Here is a 21,081-nt window from a genome sequence, read left to right as displayed (position 1 = left end):
CCCACCTTGCTTTTGCATCTTCTTCAGGGGATGAATTCGTACTTCGCTCCTTACAATTCATATGACAGCTACAGAAAGCTGAACTGTACATGAAAAGATACACTTATTGGGTGGGTACCAGGACAGTACTGGTGCCTGATAGCAGATACTTTGCAGGTACTTGAAATTTATCTTTAAGGGAAGACCTGGTAGCCTCAGGCAGGATGAAAACTATGATCAGTTTGTTTAGCAGCCAACACAATAATAATTGCTGTCCCTTCTTAGAAACCTCAGGTGGAAAAAAAAAAACCCTAACCAACTAAACAAAACTTCAATCATTTAGGAATGCTTATTTCTAAAAGTTTAACTGGTATGACTTAAGACCATAATTCACAAAGGCATACTCATAAAAATTTGCATGCTGTCACAACACACATAGATCACATTACTAAATAACATAATTTAAACTACAAGACTGTGAGGCAAGTGAAGACAGGGAATTCTAACCAGGGAAATGCACAAATGGTTTAGGGCCCTCTGCATTTGTGATCTTGCTCAAATCATCTCCGACTCCTAAGACTCTTAAGTCTTATGTCAGATACACAGATGCCACAAGAGATTTTGCCCTTGCTTCAGAATCCATGTGCATCAACTGATCTCCTACTCCCAGTACAAGATCCTTGTCAGACACATTATGAGGTAAAATCAACAACCTAATCGGGTCTGACAAAAAGTTGGAAAAAAAATACTGAAATTATGAAGACAACTATTTGAAATATGAATTTACATCTGCTATCATTAGTGATGAACCTCACTCTAAGTGTACATTGTGGCTTGAGATATCAGCTAATGATAGTATGAAGCCATTATAATTAGAAATACAGTTTTAAACTGAGCACCCAGAACATGAGGACAAATCTCTGATTTCTTCAGCATTGGTTTCAACTCATGTGATACTCAATACAGTACTTGGCTTGGAAAAAAAAAAAAAAAGAAAATCACTTAATTTCACGATAAACCTTTAGAAGCCTCTTTTAAGGTTTCATAATAGCAAAAGACAAAGCCACATACCATTGAGGAAGCACTTGGTCTTCCTGCTGCAGTAAAAAATTTCTGAAGTAATATATGGAAAACAATATGGCATTCCTTTGTTAGCAAATACTGCTGGAAGCCTCATAGAAAACAGCCAAGGATTTGAAGAAACAAGTATTAGAACAAATTGTGCAGTGTGGGAGGTTTGCTATACTGTTGGCTGAAAGTACAGATGTTTCTAACACGTCTCAGTTTATAGTATATGCCAGAATGTTTCAATGATGAAATACACTCGGAACTACTTTTTTGCGAGTCACTACAGCAAAGATGTACTGGAGAAGACTCAACATACTCTCAACAGTAAATTATTTCTTTAATAGAAACAATGTTTTATGGAAAAACTCTGGAAGTGTAATCACTTGTGTAGTGGCTGCTTCGACTGGAATACAAAAAGAAAAAAAAAATTCCCATGTAAAGGTTACAGATAGAGCCACATGTGAAATTCTTTCACTGCATCATTCATAGACAAACTATTGCAGCAAAGTTGGAACCAGAAGCGCACAAAATGCTACAGGATGTCATTGATATGGTTAATTTTACAAAAGCAAGATCTTTAAATTGTAGAATCTTTACAAAACCTTGTAATGAGATGGGAAGCAACCATCATATTCCCACACTGAGGTTTGCTGATTAACTTGTGGCAAGTGCTTAAAAGGGTTGTCAAAGATGCATTATGCATTTTTTTTCCACAAAGACAACTGCTCAAAATTTGCTGACCTTTTCTGTGGTAAGTGGCTATAAGTAGTATGCTACCTAGCAGGTATCTTGAAAAAATACACACTTAAGGTGTCCCTTAAGGTGACACTTGAACAGGGAGCAAGAAAGCAACTGCTTTTCAAAAAGAAACTCACTCCACAGGTTGTTTTGAAAATGTTTCCACCATTAAGTGATTTTGTTGCTGAAAATTGTTTTACCTGTAAAAACCTCTCAAATCAGTACACTTAAAAGACTTAGACACAGAAGTACCTAACCTGTTTAAAAATCTTCCAGAAGAGTTTCAGTGGGTTTTGAATGCATTTGTTAAACACAGAAGAATGCAACACCTTCCCATTAATTTGCATGAAAAACGGATTGACATCAGGGTAGATGGAAACTAAATAGACAAATTCCAATAAAAACTTTTGCATAATTAGTGTATGGGCGTGGAATATTAGTATCATGATTCAGCAAGCACAACCAACAACGCACTTCTTGCCTTTGGACCTATGTATCTTTGTGAGGTGTCTTTTTCAGTTATGACAGCCATTAAAACCGAGTACTGAAATAAACTGAACTTCAATGCAGGCTTTCAAATAGCTGTATCAAAGTGTTAAACCAAGATTTTTTAAAAAATTAGTGATACATAATGAAACAGATTTTTAAAGTAGTGTTTCCCATCGTTTTTTAATTTTTATTTTTTGTATATGATTTACAATGTACATAATATTTAGTACAGTAGCATATGTGCATAATTCACTAATAACTATACATATTTTGGAGGTGCATGCTCAGAAATCTTTTACTGATAAGGGTGTGAGATCAAAATAGTCTTTGGAAACCTCTGCCTTAAATGAGCCAGTAGGCCAGTAATACTATTCCAAAGCAATTAAGGCCACTGCTGATTGCAATAAGACCCACATGGAACACAGTGTTTCATTTTTAATTTTTAGTTTTCAAGCTGAAGTGACAGGGTTTTTTTGCCCTTATATGTGTATGGCATTTTTAATGCTTCAAACTTCATTTTATCTTTGAAAAGGAACAACAGCAGTATTAGGTAGGAACACCTTTTTCCTGCACACATATTCACAGTCATTACCAAGTCACTTTCATAGGCTGTCATTACAGTTGTTTCAGTAGTGGTCTGTTTGGATCCTCAGGGCACATTTACTCTTCTAACTCGTTGCAGGCTTTGTTTATCTGTGTTAAATAATCTCCAACAACTGCTGCTTAAGTAGCTCACCTTAACCACACACTTATACCACAATCAAGGTTATTTTTCTGCTTCATCCCTTTGCCACTAAAGCCCTGCCATCTTCTTGGAGTCTTCTTACAACATCAGCCACAGTTCTGACATGAATTCTTTAAGAATATCTTTTCTGTCCAGGCCCTATTTTAATGTTTTGTCTTGTGGGATTCCGTACAGGAAAACAAGAGAATTGTGAAACTTAAATCCCATGTTTTCTTGTTTCATTTATCTTGCTTTTTGTTCATCAGAAGGCATTAAAATTTGGCTAGCACTTTGATCATCATGGCAATTAATACAAAAAGGCTACTGAAAGCCTTTCCTTTCAAGTATGCAAGTAAAGAAGTAGAATTTTAAGAGTACTGTTCAAGAAGTTACCTGAGAACAAAAAGCACTTTCCTAAATCTTCTCATAGAGCAATTTCACTCATGAAACATTTGCATTAGAGCTCAGGCAACCATCAACTGTGGGGAAGGGTGAGCCTGTGCTGCAAACCAGGCAGCAGCAAAAAAGTTGTTAGGATAGCAAAAGTCACGCTTCTTCCTTCCCCCCTCAAAACTATTGCCAATAAATTTGCATACTTGGGCTTTCTAACTGTACTGTTCCACTAGGTAATCACATACTGAATGTAACTGTTCTTCTCCTCAAGATCATCAAGCTTCAAACAGTTATTTTCCATGTTACTAGAAGGCTTTGTGTTGATGTTGGATGATTTGCTGTGACCTCTACAATTGGATTTTTCAAGATAGACCATTTTCTTTCACCAACAGCCACACCGCAGTGGCTAAGCACCTCTCTGTGAGGTAATTATTGGCATGTTCTGGAATGAGGTGGCCATTTTGAACAAAACAACAGGCAGCATACAAAAGGAGAGGAGAAAGACTGAAGTGTCTTAGTTCCTCCAACTACCCACGGCTATGGATGCAGGTAGCACCACTAAACAGCCTATCTTCCTGCTCCTGGGAAAAGTTCATTTTGTAACGCTGGCCTTTGCTTTCTTGGCTCTTTAAGGACAGAGAGAAGACAAAACATCATTCACCCACACAGCACCTGTGAATCCATTTGAACTGACCCATTACATATCTATGTCCTCTACACGCAAAGCCCTCAGACAGTGCCCATTAGATCCACTGCAACCCCCCCCCGCTCCTCCATGTCTGGGTTTGTTCTGTACTTAATCCATAGTCTGGTCCGTCCGATCTCACCAGGCAAAATTTACTTAACTACCCTTTCTTCACAGGTTTTGGTCTGCTGTACATTCAGTTATGCTTCTCTTCTCAGTTACTTTTAAGTCTGTTTAGTATCACAGTACAGCTGAACAGGCAACACACCTACAATCAGGCTGATCTGGACCTTAGTCAGAACTGCAAATGCAGCCACTGATTATTTTTTTAAATTAAAAAAAACAAAAAAATATTTTTCAGGGTTGATACAAGACCTTGGGTTCTTGCTTGGGGTCTGTACATCCTCAGCTGTTGCACATAACGCTTCCGAAGAGTACTTTAAACATCACAACAGAACGATCTCATTTCCCACAGCCTTTCCTTTCCTTAAACTGAAGTTGGACTTTTATCTCTTCCTCCCTGTAGCAGGGCCTTTAGTGATATCCTGACCCAGGAGTTGTGCCACTGATTCCTTCTGTTTGACCCTGCATACCTGCTGTGTAGCAGTGGCTCCCACTTGATCCTTTCCCCAGGTAATTCAGATACCTCCTTGCCAACAGGAGATGTTTCCTTATATTCCAACAAAAATTAATCTAAGAAAACCTTTTTGTCAAAACCTGGGAAAATTACAAGGAATAATTACAAAACTTGCAGGCTACAGGGAACTGTAGCATTCAAGTTTGGCTTCCTGATCTATTCATGTATTAATTTGTATCCCCACTGTTAAATTTTGACTGTGTCCTGGTATTTCAACATTTTTATTGTGTCTAAGTAGTATGTGCTTCAGTCCTACACCACCACCACATTCCTGCCACAATCCCTCCCATAAGATTACCACAGATCTCTTCTTCAACAGGGATTATCAATTCTGTCAAACATTCATAACCTGCCTTTGCTGCTTCCATTCTCTCTGCCAAGTGCCACCTTGCTGTTTCCTGATACGCAGTACTTAGCACATTTAAATTGAACAAAGGTAAGAGGTACTTGCCATAAATGCCTTTAAGGCTAATTAATGTTTCCACTTGTACAAATTCAAGCCTGATTTTTACTACCAGGAAGTTTTTTAAACTGTTCTATGCTCACATACTTATGTCATCTATACCTGAACTTTAAATCTCACATTCCAGAGAAATCACAACTAAACAAAGCACAGTATAAGATAGGCTTGAGGTAGCTGAAACAACGGGTTATTTACCATATCACAGATATCAACTCCCAAGAAAGGTAAGAGAGAATCATTATATGAAAATAAACAAGAATATGTAAAAAGGAAAGCACTATACAACTCTGAAAGCCTTTCTAAGCTGAAGACAATCCCACTGTTTAAGATGTACTTATACCAATATGCCAAACACTTCACCAAAACTCTAAACACTATATACTACAGCAACAAATCTACCATAGTTGATAAATACGAATTATTATTCGATTTGAAAAATAAAACAGCCCATGTAGTACCATTGATTCTTTTTCCCCTCAATTGTTAATTGCTGTTATTTAGAAGACAGAGAGCCTCCTGCCTATTCCTGTGTCACATGTCACTTTTTCATGGAAATAAGAAATCTCAACCTCACGAGTTGACTGATAGGAGGACACAAGGATCATTTACAATTCACTTCAGTTCACACTTTCTTCCTGCTGCCCGAACACAGTAGATGAGCTACCTACTGAGACTGCAAGGAAGGCAGTTTCAAGTGCCAGCCTGATCCATGTTGGCAGAAATTCAACTGGTTGCTGTCAAGTAAAGGGACTACAAGTAAGAAGTCAGCACTGTAGTACTGTAAAGATATTTTAAGACAAGGCATTGTTGTATGGTCACCTTCACCTTGTGAAGTCAGTCAGCACGTTTCCTAGCTTTATGAAGATGCTTGGGTAAAAAAGTACTGGAGCTTTGAAAATAGAGTGGGTGGATCTCTGGGGATGGAATCCCAGCTTGCAGCTGGAAGTGGAAAATATCAAAATGTTATCACAATTGCTTCAAGTACGCAGGCTAATTCAAACGCAATTCCAAGATAAGCACGTGTACACACACCACACCCAGGAAAATGGTTCTCTGACACTACTGTGAAATGGGTTTTCAGCAGCATTAGCAGGGACAGACATCTAGAAAATTCAGCAGTCAGTTACAAGTCTGGCATCAAAACTAATCGCAGGCTCCTCTCCACCTTCTCATCCCCAAGCATATCAGTCTCACACAAAAGGCATGTCTTCACTGCACCCAGAGATAGAGGGCCACAATTCTTTATACACTGGACCCAGGATTTCAGCATCCTGTGGATCAGCCTGGCACTTCAGCATCTCAATAGCGTGGGCTATCTTCAAGGCAACCAGACATTCTTTTCTGAAAAGGAATGGATCATTTAATCACAACAATAAAAATAAGGCATAAAAGACCTTAGAGACACAACATGATATCCATAATCATAACAACCTCATCCACAGAGTTGCGAAAGCCTATATTACTCTGTTTAACATAGTCTCTAGAACTTGGGAGCCAGGCTACTTGGGAAAAAAACCATGAGTAATCATTTGCATCTCCCCTGCCCCCAAAAGTTCTTCAGTTCAATTTAATTTACACTTTTATAACCATGTGTGGTCAAAAGCATAACCCCTGAAGCAAAAACCTGCATTCTATTTTAGGTACCAACAGACAGGACTACCTGAAACTACAATTTCCAGCTATATACCAGCGACATTTGTCCCAACTGAGACACTAAAATCCAAAAGTAAACAATTGAAACCTAATATGCAAAATACTGCCTATTAAGACATCCTCCCCCCATTTGCAGCAACACAATCATTTTGTTTGCTGTTCTCAATTTGCATCAGCGTTCTATTGTCTGCAGAAACATGCATAAGCAGACTTGCCAAACCTTTTAAAGATTCAAGAACAGAGGGGAAAAAAAAAAAAAAAAAAGAATTTTTGAAAGCTGGATATAGTGGTCTGTAAACACATTCACACTTCTTTCCTAATTACAGCCTGGTACAAAGGCAGCATCTGGATAAGAACTTCTTAGCAAGAAACTGTGTATTTTTTTAAAAAAATCAGGATGCCTACACATTTGGCAGTTTATTGAAATTTCTGAGGTTCAGATAGGACTATGAGCTGAGAATTACTTCAAATGGTATTTTCAGTACTTTAATGCTAAAATTATGGATTGGAATGATGTTTCAGCAAATGGTATTGCTCACATTTCACCAACATACAACACTGCCATCCCAACAGCTATCTGACACTACAATTCCACAAAAATAAAGGGAGATGTATGTCTGTTCTACTGTCTACCTGTGGTGACTAATTAAGTACTGGCATTTTGGGGAGCTGCCTAGACCTTGTTTTTGCAGAGATTTAATAAGCATTATATAGGAAAGCATATGAAAGTGACACAATCCAAATATTAATTCTTCAGAACATCCTTGCTGTGCGGAGTCAAACCTTTTCACACCAAAAATTTTAAGTCAACATGAGGATTATGCAGTTCAAGTTATGCTTACAGCCAGGTAGTTGTTTCAAGCCCACTCCTCCCTCTCCAAAAGAAAAGACTTGAATCTACTGTAATGGTGTTTTGTACTAATCAGTTACAAATATAACTATAGATGAATTTCCTAATTTAAGTAGAAATCAGTGATTAGATTAGCTGGCAAACAATGAAAGAAGACAAACTGTACAACCAAACAACCTCAGAATAAAGTGACTTAATCCTTTGCTGTTCAAATACAAGTTCATCTTTCTCAACATCATCTACTCCTAACCAATCTATCCATCACACATACAACCAAAAAACCTCTTGCCCTTGCAGGCAGTACAACAGTGCAATGGCAACATTTCAAATCAACTTAAATTAGGCTGTACTACATTCCATTACATGATGTCATGCAACAGATGTTACTCTAAGAACACACAGGACAATTATTCAGGATAAACTGTTACAAATTGAATGGTAAAATGAATGAGTATCCTGTATGAAATTTCTGTAGTCTTTATCAAATTTTATTCTGAGATTCAGAACTTAAATATTGCCCAAGTTTGTCACAGTTAACCCGGAGGCTTAGATTGGCAACCAGACACAATAAGTATTCTTATCTTACTTAAGATCGGCAACTTTGCCACCAACAGATAAGCTAGATAAAAATTCCACTTAACTCTTTAGTTAGGCAGCATCCAGTGAGTTAAGTAAGGAATTACGAAACCCACATGAAGTGCACTTCCCAGAGGCAAGAGGGTTTTTTCCCCCCTAGCTGTGTGGTAACCTCCAATCTCGAGGCATCGCCTTCAAAAATTAATGTTTTCAAAATAAAAGCAGTAAAGGTAGTTCAGCCAATTAATTAATAGTAAACTGAGCTAACAGCTGTACTGTTGGAAGAACAGCTGACCATTATCTCAAACAGATACAAAAGCTTTTCATATACTACCATTGGTAAGGTTTTATAACTAACAGTGGCAGCTTGCACTTGTACTTGCAACACACTGCCATACACATAGGAATGAGTGATGTTTTACAGAAGCAAGAGCAAGCTCAGAAATATGTTGCTTGTTTGCTTTTTAATCATATGGATACTTTTCCATAGCTACTGGGCTCTCTTGACAATGCAGAACTCCTGATGCTTTTAAATAACATACTTTCAAATTCAGAACTGGCTTTCTGTTTTGAAACTTAATATGGCTCAAACTTAGTTCTAAAATACAGGTCTGCAAAATAAACTTTTAAAAGACTTGGAGGGAAGCAGGCAATTGTTTAATCTGACACAAATTTTTCAGTCAATGAACATTCCCACGATTTTTCTAACTAGACACTACAGCAGCGTTTTAACACCCAAAAAGTAGAGCCTAAATAAATTCAAGTGGCTGGTCAGCAGAACAAAAGCGCTACAGAAGGTGAGCACAAAGACAGCAGAGGCCCCAGTTCCCAGCCAGGTGTCCCCACGCAGTGGCACTGTGTCAAGGCCCGCTAGACACCCAAAGGGAAGACTGTGCCATGCATCCCACATCCATCTGCTAGGGTGGCATGGAAGAGAGGTACCAGGACATGCAGGGGCATCCCACAGCACAGACAAGCCATCTGCAAACGCATGCCGCCGCCTCGCACCGAAGGAACTTTTCTGCTTTGGCCAGTTGTGGGTACAGAGCCCTGCTGCACCTGGACAGGTAGTCCAGAGCTGCTGGCATGCTCCCAGGCAAGCCCTGGGAATGGGGAGGCTGTGGAGCAGTGTGGCTCACACACCCACCCATCCATCCTCGTCTGCCCTGCGCAGGGGCAGACACGTCCTTCCCTCCCCTCGCGGTGGCCCTGCGGGACCGGCCTGCGACCCACTTCCAACCCGAGCCATCCCATGAGTCTGGTGGGAAAAGACGGACATAGACACAGATAGATAGGTACAGATACACGCGTATACACACGCGGCACGATCGTCCTTGGGAGGTCGTCGCTTCGCAACGTGTTGCGAAAACGGTTTGTGTTTTTTTTTTTTTTTGTTTTGTTTTGTTTTTTTTGTTTTTCCTTCATCGCGGTCACCAGTAGCCCCCACCGGTGAACAGCTCCGTCCCTCGGGCAAACCCACCCGCCGAACCAGGCCACGCCAAGCTCGCTTAGACAGGCTGCGAGGGGCCGGCCGCCCCAGCACCTCCCTCCGATACCAACCCTATCCGGCACAGGGAGGGGGGAATCCCAAGGGACCGCGGTTTACCCTCCCACCCCGGCCCGGCTCCTGACCAAAGGAAGGCGAGTGGGGGCCGCTCTCCCCTTCCCGCGGTCACGGCATTGGGCCGGGCTGCTGCTGTCCTCCCCTGGAACCGGCAACTTGTTGTGCGGGCAGCGCTACGCGCGGGCGAGGCAGTGCCGAGCGGAGCGCAGCTCCCACCGCCCGCCGCGGCACCGGCGAGCGGCAGCTGCCGCCTGCCTGCCTGGCTCCGAGGAACGCGGCGTCTACAGGCGAAACCCAGCGGCAGCCGAGCCGCCGCAGGCACGGAGCGGCTCCGCGCTCCCGCCGCTCAGCCCTGCGTGGAGTCTTCCCCCTCTCGGCGGCTTAGCACAGACCAGACGCTCCACGCAACGTGCAACGGCAGGGCAGGACAAGGGGGTCCTCGCGGGGCTCCTACCGGGAAAGTCGTTACTGTAGCATTGCAAAGCGCCTAAGCCCCGCCGCTCGCTCGCTGCCTTCCTTCCCACCCGTTCGCCTGCTGCCCGCTCCCGCCTGCTCCGCCGCCGCCCGCAGCTGCCGCCGCTGCGGACTCCAAGCGCAGACCCCCGCCGGGGAGGGCAGGAAGCGCGTCATCATTCCGGGACAGCTACCACCGCCCTTCGCCCGGCACGGCACGGCCCGGCCCGGCCCGCTCCGCCGCCGACCGGCCCACGGCGTGGGAAGCCCGGGACGCCCACCCAGCCCCAGCGACCCGCGGCTCCCACGCGCTGCACCCGGAGACCGGCGGGAGAGGAGCCCCGCCTCAGCTGGCTCGCTGGGCCGAGGGCTCCCCTCAAGCTCCTCTTTACCTGGACGTGAGGGACAGGCACCTCCGCCGGCCGCGGCCCTCGCCGAGGCGAGGCGATGAGGTAGCGTCGCTCCCACTCTGCCTGTCCAGGACCGCGGTCACCGGCGGGACGGCGGCTCTTCAGGGCGGGGGAGGACGCGGAAAGCCGGGGGAGCCTAGCATTTTTTTACCGCGAGAAGGAAAATAAATCTGCAGGGCACAGTGAGTCCCGGGGCGGCGGCCGCCGCCACTGCGAGCGGCGCGAGGACCGCTGTGGAGGCGCGAGGCGCCCGCCCGGCCCCTGAGGCAGCGCGTGTGCGCGCGCGCGGGCTCGCGCCTCCCGCCGCCGGCTCGTGCCGGCGCTGCGCTGCGCGGGCCCCCCGGCGCCATCGGCCCAGCGCCCGGCCCCGGGGCTCGCCGCAGCAGGACAGCGAGGGTTTGCAGGCGCGCTTGGAGCAAACCGCGGCTCAACCCTCCCTCCAACCCCCCCGTCCCCTCAGACCCGGCTCCCCCCAGCACCTGGGGCGCACGGAGTTCGGCCAGGCCCTGTCAGCGCTACCCAGGTAGGCACACCTCCGGCTCGCAAACACACTCTGTGGGCAGAGATGGCTTCGGAGTAACAGAAATACGTAGATACAGTCGGTGCGCTTTGAAAGCAGTCCAAACTGCCCTCGGGGTTTGTTGTATTAAGCATTTACAAGTAACAGCAACAAGAAATCGGCTGTTGTAACAGTGAAGGAAACTCGGGCCTTTCCTTACAGAGCTTGTATCAACAGCTCTACGACAGTTACAGTTGTGTAAATGGTTTCCATACCAATGTATTGATACTAATGTGAGAAAAGAAACTATGGAAATTTAAGTCCCTTATGTGAATTGGTTTCCTATATACTGGGGCCTCTATCAGTAAAACTGCGGCAGTTAAAAATAATGCAATTAAAATAATTGAATTTGATTTAGGTGAAGTAGAGCCGTTAGTAAACATTTTTACTTGTAACCAGATTAAAGAGCTGCATCACTGTATAGCTGGTTTTGCCTTCAAGAGTAATTTTGCTCCAACAATCTAATGTTGAGACACTGAACTCGCTTATAATTGCACTGTGACACAGTCCAACATAGTTACACTTGTATCAACATACTTCTCGGTGGGCATGTTTAAGACAGTCGGTAGTTACAAAAACTGACCAGGTTATCTTATACACCCACACTACAGAATTAAAAGCATCACTGTTAACATCAGTAATAATCACTGAGCTGTGTCAGCTTCAGCAAGGGAACAAGAAGTGTCTACCCTGTTAAATAGAGACTACACAGGGTTTGCTTTAGAAATTGCAAATCATTTACCTATTTTATAAATGAGTAATCGTTATATTTGTTACTAAAGACATACTATCATGTCTGTTATTAAAAGAAGCGACAACTAAAGTATTTCTTGTGTTTTAGAAGTAGTTTTGCACATGTAAGTTACCTGTGAACAGTCATAACATTTTGCACAAAGAAGCTTTTTTTTTCTTTCTGGCCTTTTACTGAACATAATGATAAGCTTCCAACCATGCAGTTTTCCATTCTCAGCATACTACTTAAACTCCCTTCTTACAAAATATATAATGATTAATTAATCCTTCTCTCTGTGCAGTATTATCCTATTTTCTGGCTTCAATACTGCTTCAAAAGAAACTTCCTCTATTCCACTGTTATACTTCATTGCATTAGCTTTTCCTACCTTATAAACTTCGCTTTTAAACCTTTTCCTAGCCTATGTGCTCTATCATGTTATAACATGCAAAGCCACAATTCCAGTCTGTACTGCTCTTGTCATTTCTGTGTTCTGTTTCCTATCAGTTCACAGAACGGCTATTTAAACCTCTCTTACTGCACTGCCCTCCAAACAGCTCCTTTGAAATCTCTTTATCATGATGTCAGCAAAAATAACCCCTAATCCCAAAGAACAAAATTTCAGTACAGTATGGAGTGCAACAGGAAGGCCAGGCTCCTGTGTATCATTTCTGTGTCTTGCTACACGCAATACAGCTGTGTGTCCAGGCACATTTACTATCTCCCTTTGTACCCAGCTAGTGACTTGCTTTCGGGCACAAACCAGATTTCTTTTTCTCTGTTTGCATCATACCAAATACAAGGGGGTCTGAGCACACACCTGGGTTCTACAGTAACAATCTGTGATAATACTATTACAATAATAAATGAGGTAGCCTTTCAATCTGTCATTTGAGGATCCAGTTTTCATTACTTCACTAATGAGAAATATCCATATTTTTGCTGCAGTAAGTGGATATAGAAAAGAGAAGTATAACTTCCGGGTTCCTTTACATTATTTCAGCTTATCAAAATTTGCAGATAGTTGCATTTCCCTTGAAAAAAAATAGTCACAGTATAGATGAACCTGAAAGTGCTTACATCAATCAATGTACTCACATAATCCATAACTTCTTTAGAATTTCTGCAGAAGTTTTGGTCTTTAATTTATTTTCTGTTCAGTCTGCCACTGGTTCTTGGAGTATTGTTAAACTGATTTTACCAGTCATAGCTGTGGAGTTTGAAATATTAGTATCGGCATGTCGTAATAATCTTCTGAGATTAAATCAGAATCCAGTTGCAGTTACCAGCTGTGACAGGTAGTGCTTATGATTTGTTGTCATTGAGTGGAAAAATAACATTTTTTAAAGAAAGAATATAACATTTATAGGCTTTATTTGTATTCAGAAAACACTTTAAAATTAAGACATGCTATCAGGCATCAGACTTCACTTCTGAGGTTGTTTTCCTTCCATCTCAACTGTCCTAACACTTTATCTTTCATCTCCTAATTACTAAACCCCAGAGCTTCAAGGGTAAGGGTGCTTTTTCAGAGCAAGAATAACAACCTTATGTGCTTCTACAAAGTGAAATGGGACTAGTGTGTGAATATGAGGGATGTTCTCTAGTGGTTTGCCAGGTAGGACAGTAAGGTTGGGGACGTATTTTTTTTTTTTTTAGTTCAGAAGGCAAATGTTAAGCAATCCCTCAAAACAGAGGCATGAAACTTTTACACAAACTATCCATAAATGCTGACTTACTTGTTCATAGCTCTCTATTAATCCTTGTACTGAAATTATTTTAGGACTCTGGTACTTAAAATAGCTGGTGGATGACAGAAATACTGGCATATTTACCGATGTTTCAGGTGAATTAGAATTTACTCAACTGTGTGTGCAGAGGCCTTCAATGAAGTATGCTATATACAGTTTTCTCATCTGTCATTTCAAATACATTTTAAATCACTGTCTCAGAACAGGTCCATTAAAATACAGCATAAATCATGGCCAAGCATGTGAACTAGATTCTCTGTGTGTGTGTGACCAGACTACTTTAATAACTACATCAGAAGACTTTGAAATATAAATTTAAGACATGTAGTTATAAAAATGGCATTTATAATGAGTCAAACTTACCCTTGATCAGTAATGTTAGGCAAAAGTCAGCACTGTTGTTATTACTTTAGCATTAGCAGGCAGTAATATAATGGTTCTGAGTGCACTAACAGCCCTTAATTGCCCTGACCAACCTCACCTGGGGCCTCTGCCCCCACCTCCTGCCCATGGGCCCAGGAGATCCATATAAACTCAGTTCTGGGCTTGCAGTCTTTCTGGGAACTTGGTTGGAGGACTATTTGTTTTAGTTAGGGGTTGTGCTGGTTTAGTTTGTGGTCTGTACACTAAGTGCCTGGTCTGACTTTGAACCTGGCTTATGTATGCATGTGTTGTGGAGACTACTGTATTATATCTGATCCTGGTTACCTTCACTAGGCATCGTTCTCACTTGGGGACTGATTCGTTGGTTGTAGCTTGGATCTGTTTTATTGATGTGAATCTTTCTGATCATCTAGGTTCTGGGTTGAGTTTGTCTGCTATGCCAATACCTGTTTTGTTACTTTTGCTTTGATATTGTAGGATGGCTTTTGCTTTAATGGTTGTTTTATTGTATGTGACTTCCAGTTTCCCATCCTGTAGGAAGCAGCCAGCCCTTGCGGTTCCCTGGTAGAGAGAGGCTAATGTTCAAACCACTATAGTACTTACATATTCTTTGTTGTTCGAATAATTTTGCTATTGCTTGTGTTATCGCTGTAGCAAGAAATTGAATTTTGCTAGGTATTAAGTGAATATGGAATAAAAGCTTGCTTCTTGCTCTCAAGAGCTTACTGACTGCACAGTAAGGAACAGCAGCTTGAAGGAGATAGAGAGGGAGTGCAAGTAAGATGTTAGTAGCCAGTCATGTACTTCTGTTTTTGTACATCAGTACCCTAAGCTGTCGTCTGTTACTTTAAAGGGCTGTAGTAAATGAAAGTCTAAAAGAGATACAAAGGTAGGCCTTCAGAGGTATCAGCGGTGTTCCTCATGACATGTAGAGTGATAATGTATTGTAGAGTCATAAAAATATAGGGCTGAAAGAAGTCTAAGAAAAAAACAACTTTCTGCACAATGGCAAGATGTATAGGTTTTCTAGGGGTGCTGTTTGTTTAATCTCTTTGTTAAAATCATCAGACCAGGAGATGCTGCAGCTTCTTTATCCAGCTGGTTCTGGTGTTCCACCAGCTTTCCTAAGAAGTTTCTTTGAGGACCCAGTCCAGATTAGTGCCAGTTCAGATGATTTCTTATTGTATTTTTCTCTCTGGTTATGGTCAACAAATAGATCATGAATCTGACTTTATGTTTGTTGAAATTATAACTTTGTAATTGGAAGAATCAACATTTTTTTCTTCCGCTTGACTAACACCGGCTTAGGTGTTCTTGAAAAGATTAGTAATTCACTTGAGATTCCTACACGCTTCTTTGGATCACCATGATTTTATGCCTTTCAAAATCTGGTGCAGCCCTCCCTATTGGCTTTTTAGCTTTCATGTGTGAATCAAATTAGCCTTCTACGTAATTTTTGCTGTTATGATACTGAGCTGATTATTTTTGTATTGATATTTGTACACAGGCTTTTCCTTTCTTCTTTGAACCTCTCTACTAATGGAATTTCTTGACATTGAGCCATTTATCCAGTTTGTTCCAATCATTTTGGGTTTTTTAAGACCTTCTTCCAGGAGTACTCACAGGTATTTTAAACTGTGGATGTTACTTCTGCCAGTTCGAAGATTGCACAAAGGGTGCATTTTGCTACCATAGTGCCTGGTATTGTGGGCAGTTCACAGGCTTTACAAAAGACTACTTGAGTATCTGTGCTACCTTGGGTCATACTGTGCCATTTGACTTTATCGGAGTTACCTCCTTTTCCCCACCTTCCTTGGGCAACATCCCAAGACCTCTCTGAGTTGAGAGGCAGTGGCAGCAAAAGGCCTTCACCCTGTGCATGGGAAAGGCAGAGAGGAAGGGGGGTGATTTTTTTTCCCCATTATTCACCCCTATCTGTAGACGCAAGATATCCACTAGCAGGTGTAAGATAGCATATGCCACATCTCGTGTTAAAAACATTCAGTGAAGATCCCAGGTATGTGAGGGAAAGTGGAATTTTGGCTAACAATTTTACTGCTTGCCTTGTGTAAACACTGTTTTTGTGGTTTTAATTTAGATTACATCCACTTTCTTTATTCCATGCCACTGCGCTATACAAAAAGCACAGCATTATTGTGTTGTAACGGTGTTCCTATTTTGCATTGGCTTTTTCATTCTCATAGTAATTGGACCTTCCAGTTATTCTAAAAAGGCATTATAGCATTGCTGAACCTTACTTTGCAGATCTGCACAGAAGCTTTCAGAAATTATTAGAAAAAATCTCATTAGATTGCTACCCTTAACAAAGAAATTAGGTAACGGAAGAGATCATCTCCCTCTCATCTTATACTATCAGGCTGATAGTATTCAAGGTCGTGCACAGAGTTGTAGCAATTTTGTAATGACCTTACCATTTTTTTCCAGCTCTGCTAATTTTAGTCATGATGAAAAGACAAGGCACTGACTGATGTCTGTCAATGCAGGATCAGCTGATGTTATCATATTCTTTTTTAGCTCTGTAGTTACATTACAGTCTAAAATACAATTTCTCTTTGAGATTGCATTTCTCTTGTGTGGTAGTTGTTATATCTGCAGAAAAATCTATCTGCCATTTCTAAACAAGAGATGGAATTTACCAAGTTAACACTTTTGGTAAGAAATACTCAAGACCAAGACTGCAGAAAAAAGTGATATTTTGGTACCTATTCTTAAAGCAAACAACAGTTTCAAGAGCTCAGAGGGAATAAAGGATAGGATTGTAATTTGGATCTGGTCCCCACGGAAAATGTCAGTCCCAGCAAAGTTAATGGGACACAGATTTGGCAATGTGGGAGGTCAGGAGACTTAAGAACAAGAGTTGCATCTTTCTCAGTTGTGTCCCACATAGTACCCAGAGTGGAGGGGTCATAAATTGATTCTCTAGTCAATCAGTGTGGCTGCCCTCAAGCATGGTATTTCTAGCATCAGAAGAATTCTGACTCCCAAACAGTAGTGTTTTCTGTAATGCTGGCCCTTGGAAGACAACCCAAGTTGCTTTTTGATTACAAGCCCCCTGAGGCTTCTGACAAACATATTTTAACATTAATGTTTGCAGCTGAACTACTTTCTGGTGTGATGAATGCTTCCAGGTTTTAAAAACTGCTGTGGGAAGAATCAGAAAGTAAACATGAGGACTGTTGTCCACAAACCCACATGTGTCTTGCTAAGTGATAATTCTCAATGTGAACAGTAAATAAATACTCTTGAGTATAAATATACATACTTTTCCTAATTGTTATAAAAGCACCCACTAAATGAGTGTTTATTTTTTGAAGTTTGGCCCTTTATTTAATTTTTTTCTTGTCCATATCCAGAGATAGAACATCAAGTTTGCTGCACAAAGTACATATGGAAATACTGTATTACAGTTTTAAATATTGTATTACAGTTTTGAAAATAAGATTGTCATTTAAACTGTTTGGGTATTATACAGAGTGATCCAAATCAGATGCGACTTGAATGAAATGATGTTGAACTTTTTGCTGTGTCTGAAATTCATATCATGCATCAATAATGGTGTTTTTTCAATTGCCTGTATTTTAAAGATGCTGATGAAGCACTGGAGCAATGCCAGGTATTTTAGGAAATGCATTGCTGTTTCCCTGGCTCCCCAGATGTTACAATACATTAAGTTGTTGTTGGAGTAAAGAGCAATTTTTACTGTATTTTTTTAACTATGGTGATTCACTCTTACAGAAAAATCTTCACCTTTAAAATGAGAGATATTGTTAGCACCTTGTCTTCAAACAAATCATTTAGGTAATATGCACTATAATGTGTGTAGCTGTTTCCTTTCTCTTTTACAATCTCCTTCAATGACTGGCAGCAGCTGTGCCTCATTTTTATCATGTGGTTTTATTGTTCAGAATTACTGATTATTTGTTATGATTTATAACAGCAGAAGTCTTTGATGCTTTAAAACAATGAAACAGACTTGGACAAATTTAAATGAATCCAACAGATGCATTGTCTGAGTCTGTGCAGTACCAGAGGAGAGAGCTATAGTTGACACAGGATTATTTCCTGCTGGAGTTTTGCCAAAGAAAAATTGGCGGCAGTCACACTATTCTTTATTGCGAGCCTGCTCTAATGTGTGCGTTTAATAAAGCACTAACATCTGGGCCCACAGGGTAAACTTCATGTGTACAAACAGTATAACTCTTCAAAATCAATATTTATTTGCAAACTTTTCACTCAAGAAAAAACATCCCAGAGTATCAGCTTGGGGGCCATGTGCTACTTCAGCACCACTTTGTGTTTGTGGAGCTGAAGTATTAGATAAGCTTTGTTCCTTCCTGTGCCTCCCATTCAATTGCTGTGTTCTCTTTATGGCCACGCAGGGACTTCCGTGGCATGGCCCCAGGTTTCTGCAGGCAGCCAGCACTGCTGCAATTATTGATCTCCACTGGAGAGCCAAGGAATGAAATCACAGGAAAATGGAGCTGTGTCTTGGGATGGTTACCTCTAAGGTAAGACATGTGGTAGGGCAGAGCACAGGAAGACATCAGTCATCTTGGCTGACGGGAAGTCACCTGCATTCATTCCTCAGTCCATTTCTCCCTTTCCTGTTTCTGTTTCTTTCCCTCATCCTTGAACCTTACCTGATGCATAGCAATTTGAGTGGGTGCTGTAAGCAGGGTTAACTTGAGCATGGAGCTGTGAGCACGAGCAGGTGGGCTTGTGTATTGTGAAAAGGCTTGCAATTCTGGCTGTTTCCACAGCAAGAGGGAAGACCTTTTGAGTGGTTACTTGTGCTATACCAGGTTGCTGGCCTTTTAAAATAGCTCTTCCCATACCCTGTGAGAATCTGGTTGAATATCTTCCTAGATCTTTGGATTCCTGATGTGTCTCTTGGGTTTTTTTGTGGTTTTTTTTTTTTTTTAGTATGTGAATCAGATCTTGAGGCCTTCTTAAACAGGAGAAGCGGGAAAATTCTATTTCTTTTTGTTAAGCAGTATACCTACATACAAACATAAGTTATTGTGTGGTAGAAATATGTTGGTGTATTTGCTCAACAGTATCTTACTGTATTGCTGACAAATACTCACCTCATGTCTGAAAAAAAAGTGGGGTGGAAGATAAGGGAAGTTATTCCTTATTGCTGGTGCCAATTATTTGAATAGGCTCAGGAGCTCTGACAGAGAACCTGATATGTGGATGGAATTTTGCTCCATAAACAAAGCGGCTGCATAGAACTACACAATCAGTAACTTGGGTGGACTATAGTTACTATAAAGAGGACAGTAGCTTCTTTGTAGTCTGTCTTCAACAATAGTGTCTTCAGTCAGTTTATCTAACTCTATCCAAATGGGTGAAGAATGCAGTGTTATAAAAACTTGAAGTAGATCAGCTTGTACAAGTACTCTGTGGGAGGAAAAGAGCCACTCCTGACATTAGGTGGGAGAGTATAATTATACATAACTCATAGCTTTTGCATAATGTATCTTAAGGGTAAATGTGCAAGTAGAGTCCTCATCTATCAGTGCTGAGCAAACAACCTCTACCTGTGTGCATGTTCTTTGTGCATATTGGGATGGTCTGTATTTAACTTCTTAAATGATGTCTAGATCTTGTGATATTCTTTTTTTGCAGATGCATTTTACAGATATTTGTGCTAGCGCAGTTATTTTGGCTTCCTCCTCTAATCAGAGCACATCTCGTTGTTTGTGCATATCCAACCAGGTTTATAAGGCTAACATTTTCAACCAAGTAATTAATCATTTATGATTATCAAATTCATACATAATCAGCTTTTCACCCATGGGAATAGCAAATTAGATCTTCCCTCAGTAAAATGAAAAAGTCACACTTCATATGAAATCACTGACAGCACATAATTACGATAAAAAATATAAATTACATGGAATAATTAAAAAAATAGATCAGTGCATCCTTTATTTGGTTTTCTATGTATCCTTATTGTAGGTTGTTTCAAAAGTAAGCTGCCTTTTCTGTGACTTCATCAATAAATCTCTTGACTGTTGTAATCTCTTGTTGATGTATTGAGTCAATAGTGATATAACAGCTGCTTTTTTAATGATAACAGCAGTTATTAATGAGAACTGTACTACTTTTGGCATGCTGGAGGTCTGGAGGGAACATAAATCTAGCAGCCCTCTGTTCATTTTAAGCTCAGCTGTGAGATACCTGTATACTTTCTGTTTTGTTGGGGACATTTTAGCATTCAGGATTGGCCTCACTTATGTTCAGTTGCCCTAGCTCCTGCTGGGTGGTAGGAAACCAAGGATAGCTGGCATTGTTCTTTCTCCCATTCCCTCTGTTTCAAGCACGTCCCTTGTATTTGTGTAGGAAGCCACACTGCCAACCCTGTGCTGCAGATCAAACCTGTGCTCTGGCGCTTAGTCCCTGAAAGAGGCCACTTCCATCCCTCCTCTGTGCCTGCAGTGCAAATCAAGCGGGTGCCCTGGGGCAGCTAATGCATGCAGATGTAACTACATGCACTAGAACAGGGCTAAACATTCTCTAATCTTTTCTTTTCCATTTTAAAGATCTCATAACAGAAGAGTCTATTAAATCTACTAATTGTAATTAGGACTTGTGGATTTGGCAGTTTTCCCTTACTCCCTAACCAGCTTTACTATTTCTGCTAAGCCACCCCTTCCTTTCAAGAGCTGACCCAGCACATTTCAAGGCTGAACCTGAGACAGCTTGTTCCAACTCTGGAAAACGGACCCATGGATATTTTTCCACAGATGTAATGAATTCTGCGAAACGGTTTGTTCTTCTGTGATTGTATTCATCACCTCAAGGGCAAAATTCACTCTTTGAATGCAGACTTGCATTCCTTTCAGAATGGATTAGTCTTCACTGTATTATATGCTCTCCCTCCTCATCTTGCAGGAAGGGGGAATGAGAGCACAGCAACAGCATCAGCTCTGTAACTTTTGTGTG

The 21,081-nt window shown here is 41.3% G+C and overlaps 2 protein-coding genes across 14 annotated transcripts in view; one reads left to right on the top strand and one right to left on the bottom strand.

Moving 5' to 3' along the window:
• The window catches only part of TLN2 (talin 2), a 206,143-nt gene extending 195,400 nt beyond the window's left edge, over nucleotides 1-10,743 (bottom strand). Inside the window, exon 1 of one of the 3 annotated variants that reach the window (XM_042803683.1) lies at nucleotides 10,665-10,743. The gene's annotated coding sequence lies outside the window, so the exon portion shown is untranslated. Of the gene's footprint in view, nucleotides 1-10,273; nucleotides 10,384-10,664 lie in introns of those variants that run through there. The other 2 variants (XM_042803681.1, XM_042803682.1) reach the window with 2 other exon arrangements.
• The window catches only part of LOC104362295 (C2 calcium-dependent domain-containing protein 4C), a 35,042-nt gene continuing 24,600 nt past the window's right edge, over nucleotides 10,640-21,081 (top strand). For 5 of the 11 annotated variants that reach the window (XM_032990451.2, XM_032990450.2, XM_032990452.2 and 2 more), the window contains exons 1-2: nucleotides 11,121-11,205; nucleotides 18,510-18,638. Coding sequence is in view for 1 of the 11 variants with exons in the window: in XM_042803689.1 (XP_042659623.1) it covers nucleotides 10,720-10,724 (5 nt within the window). In the remaining 10 variants the exon portion in view is untranslated. Of the gene's footprint in view, nucleotides 10,725-11,120; nucleotides 11,206-18,509; nucleotides 18,639-21,081 lie in introns of those variants that run through there. The other 6 variants (XM_042803684.1, XM_042803688.1, XM_042803689.1 and 3 more) reach the window with 6 other exon arrangements.

The sequence above is a fragment of the Tyto alba genome, unplaced genomic scaffold (assembly GCF_018691265.1).
Source record: "Tyto alba isolate M040663 unplaced genomic scaffold, T.alba_DEE_v4.0 Super-Scaffold_41, whole genome shotgun sequence".
Taxonomy (NCBI): Eukaryota; Metazoa; Chordata; class Aves; order Strigiformes; family Tytonidae; genus Tyto; species Tyto alba.
Note: the sequence above shows the minus strand (reverse complement) of the source record. Positions and strands in the feature narration are given on the sequence as shown.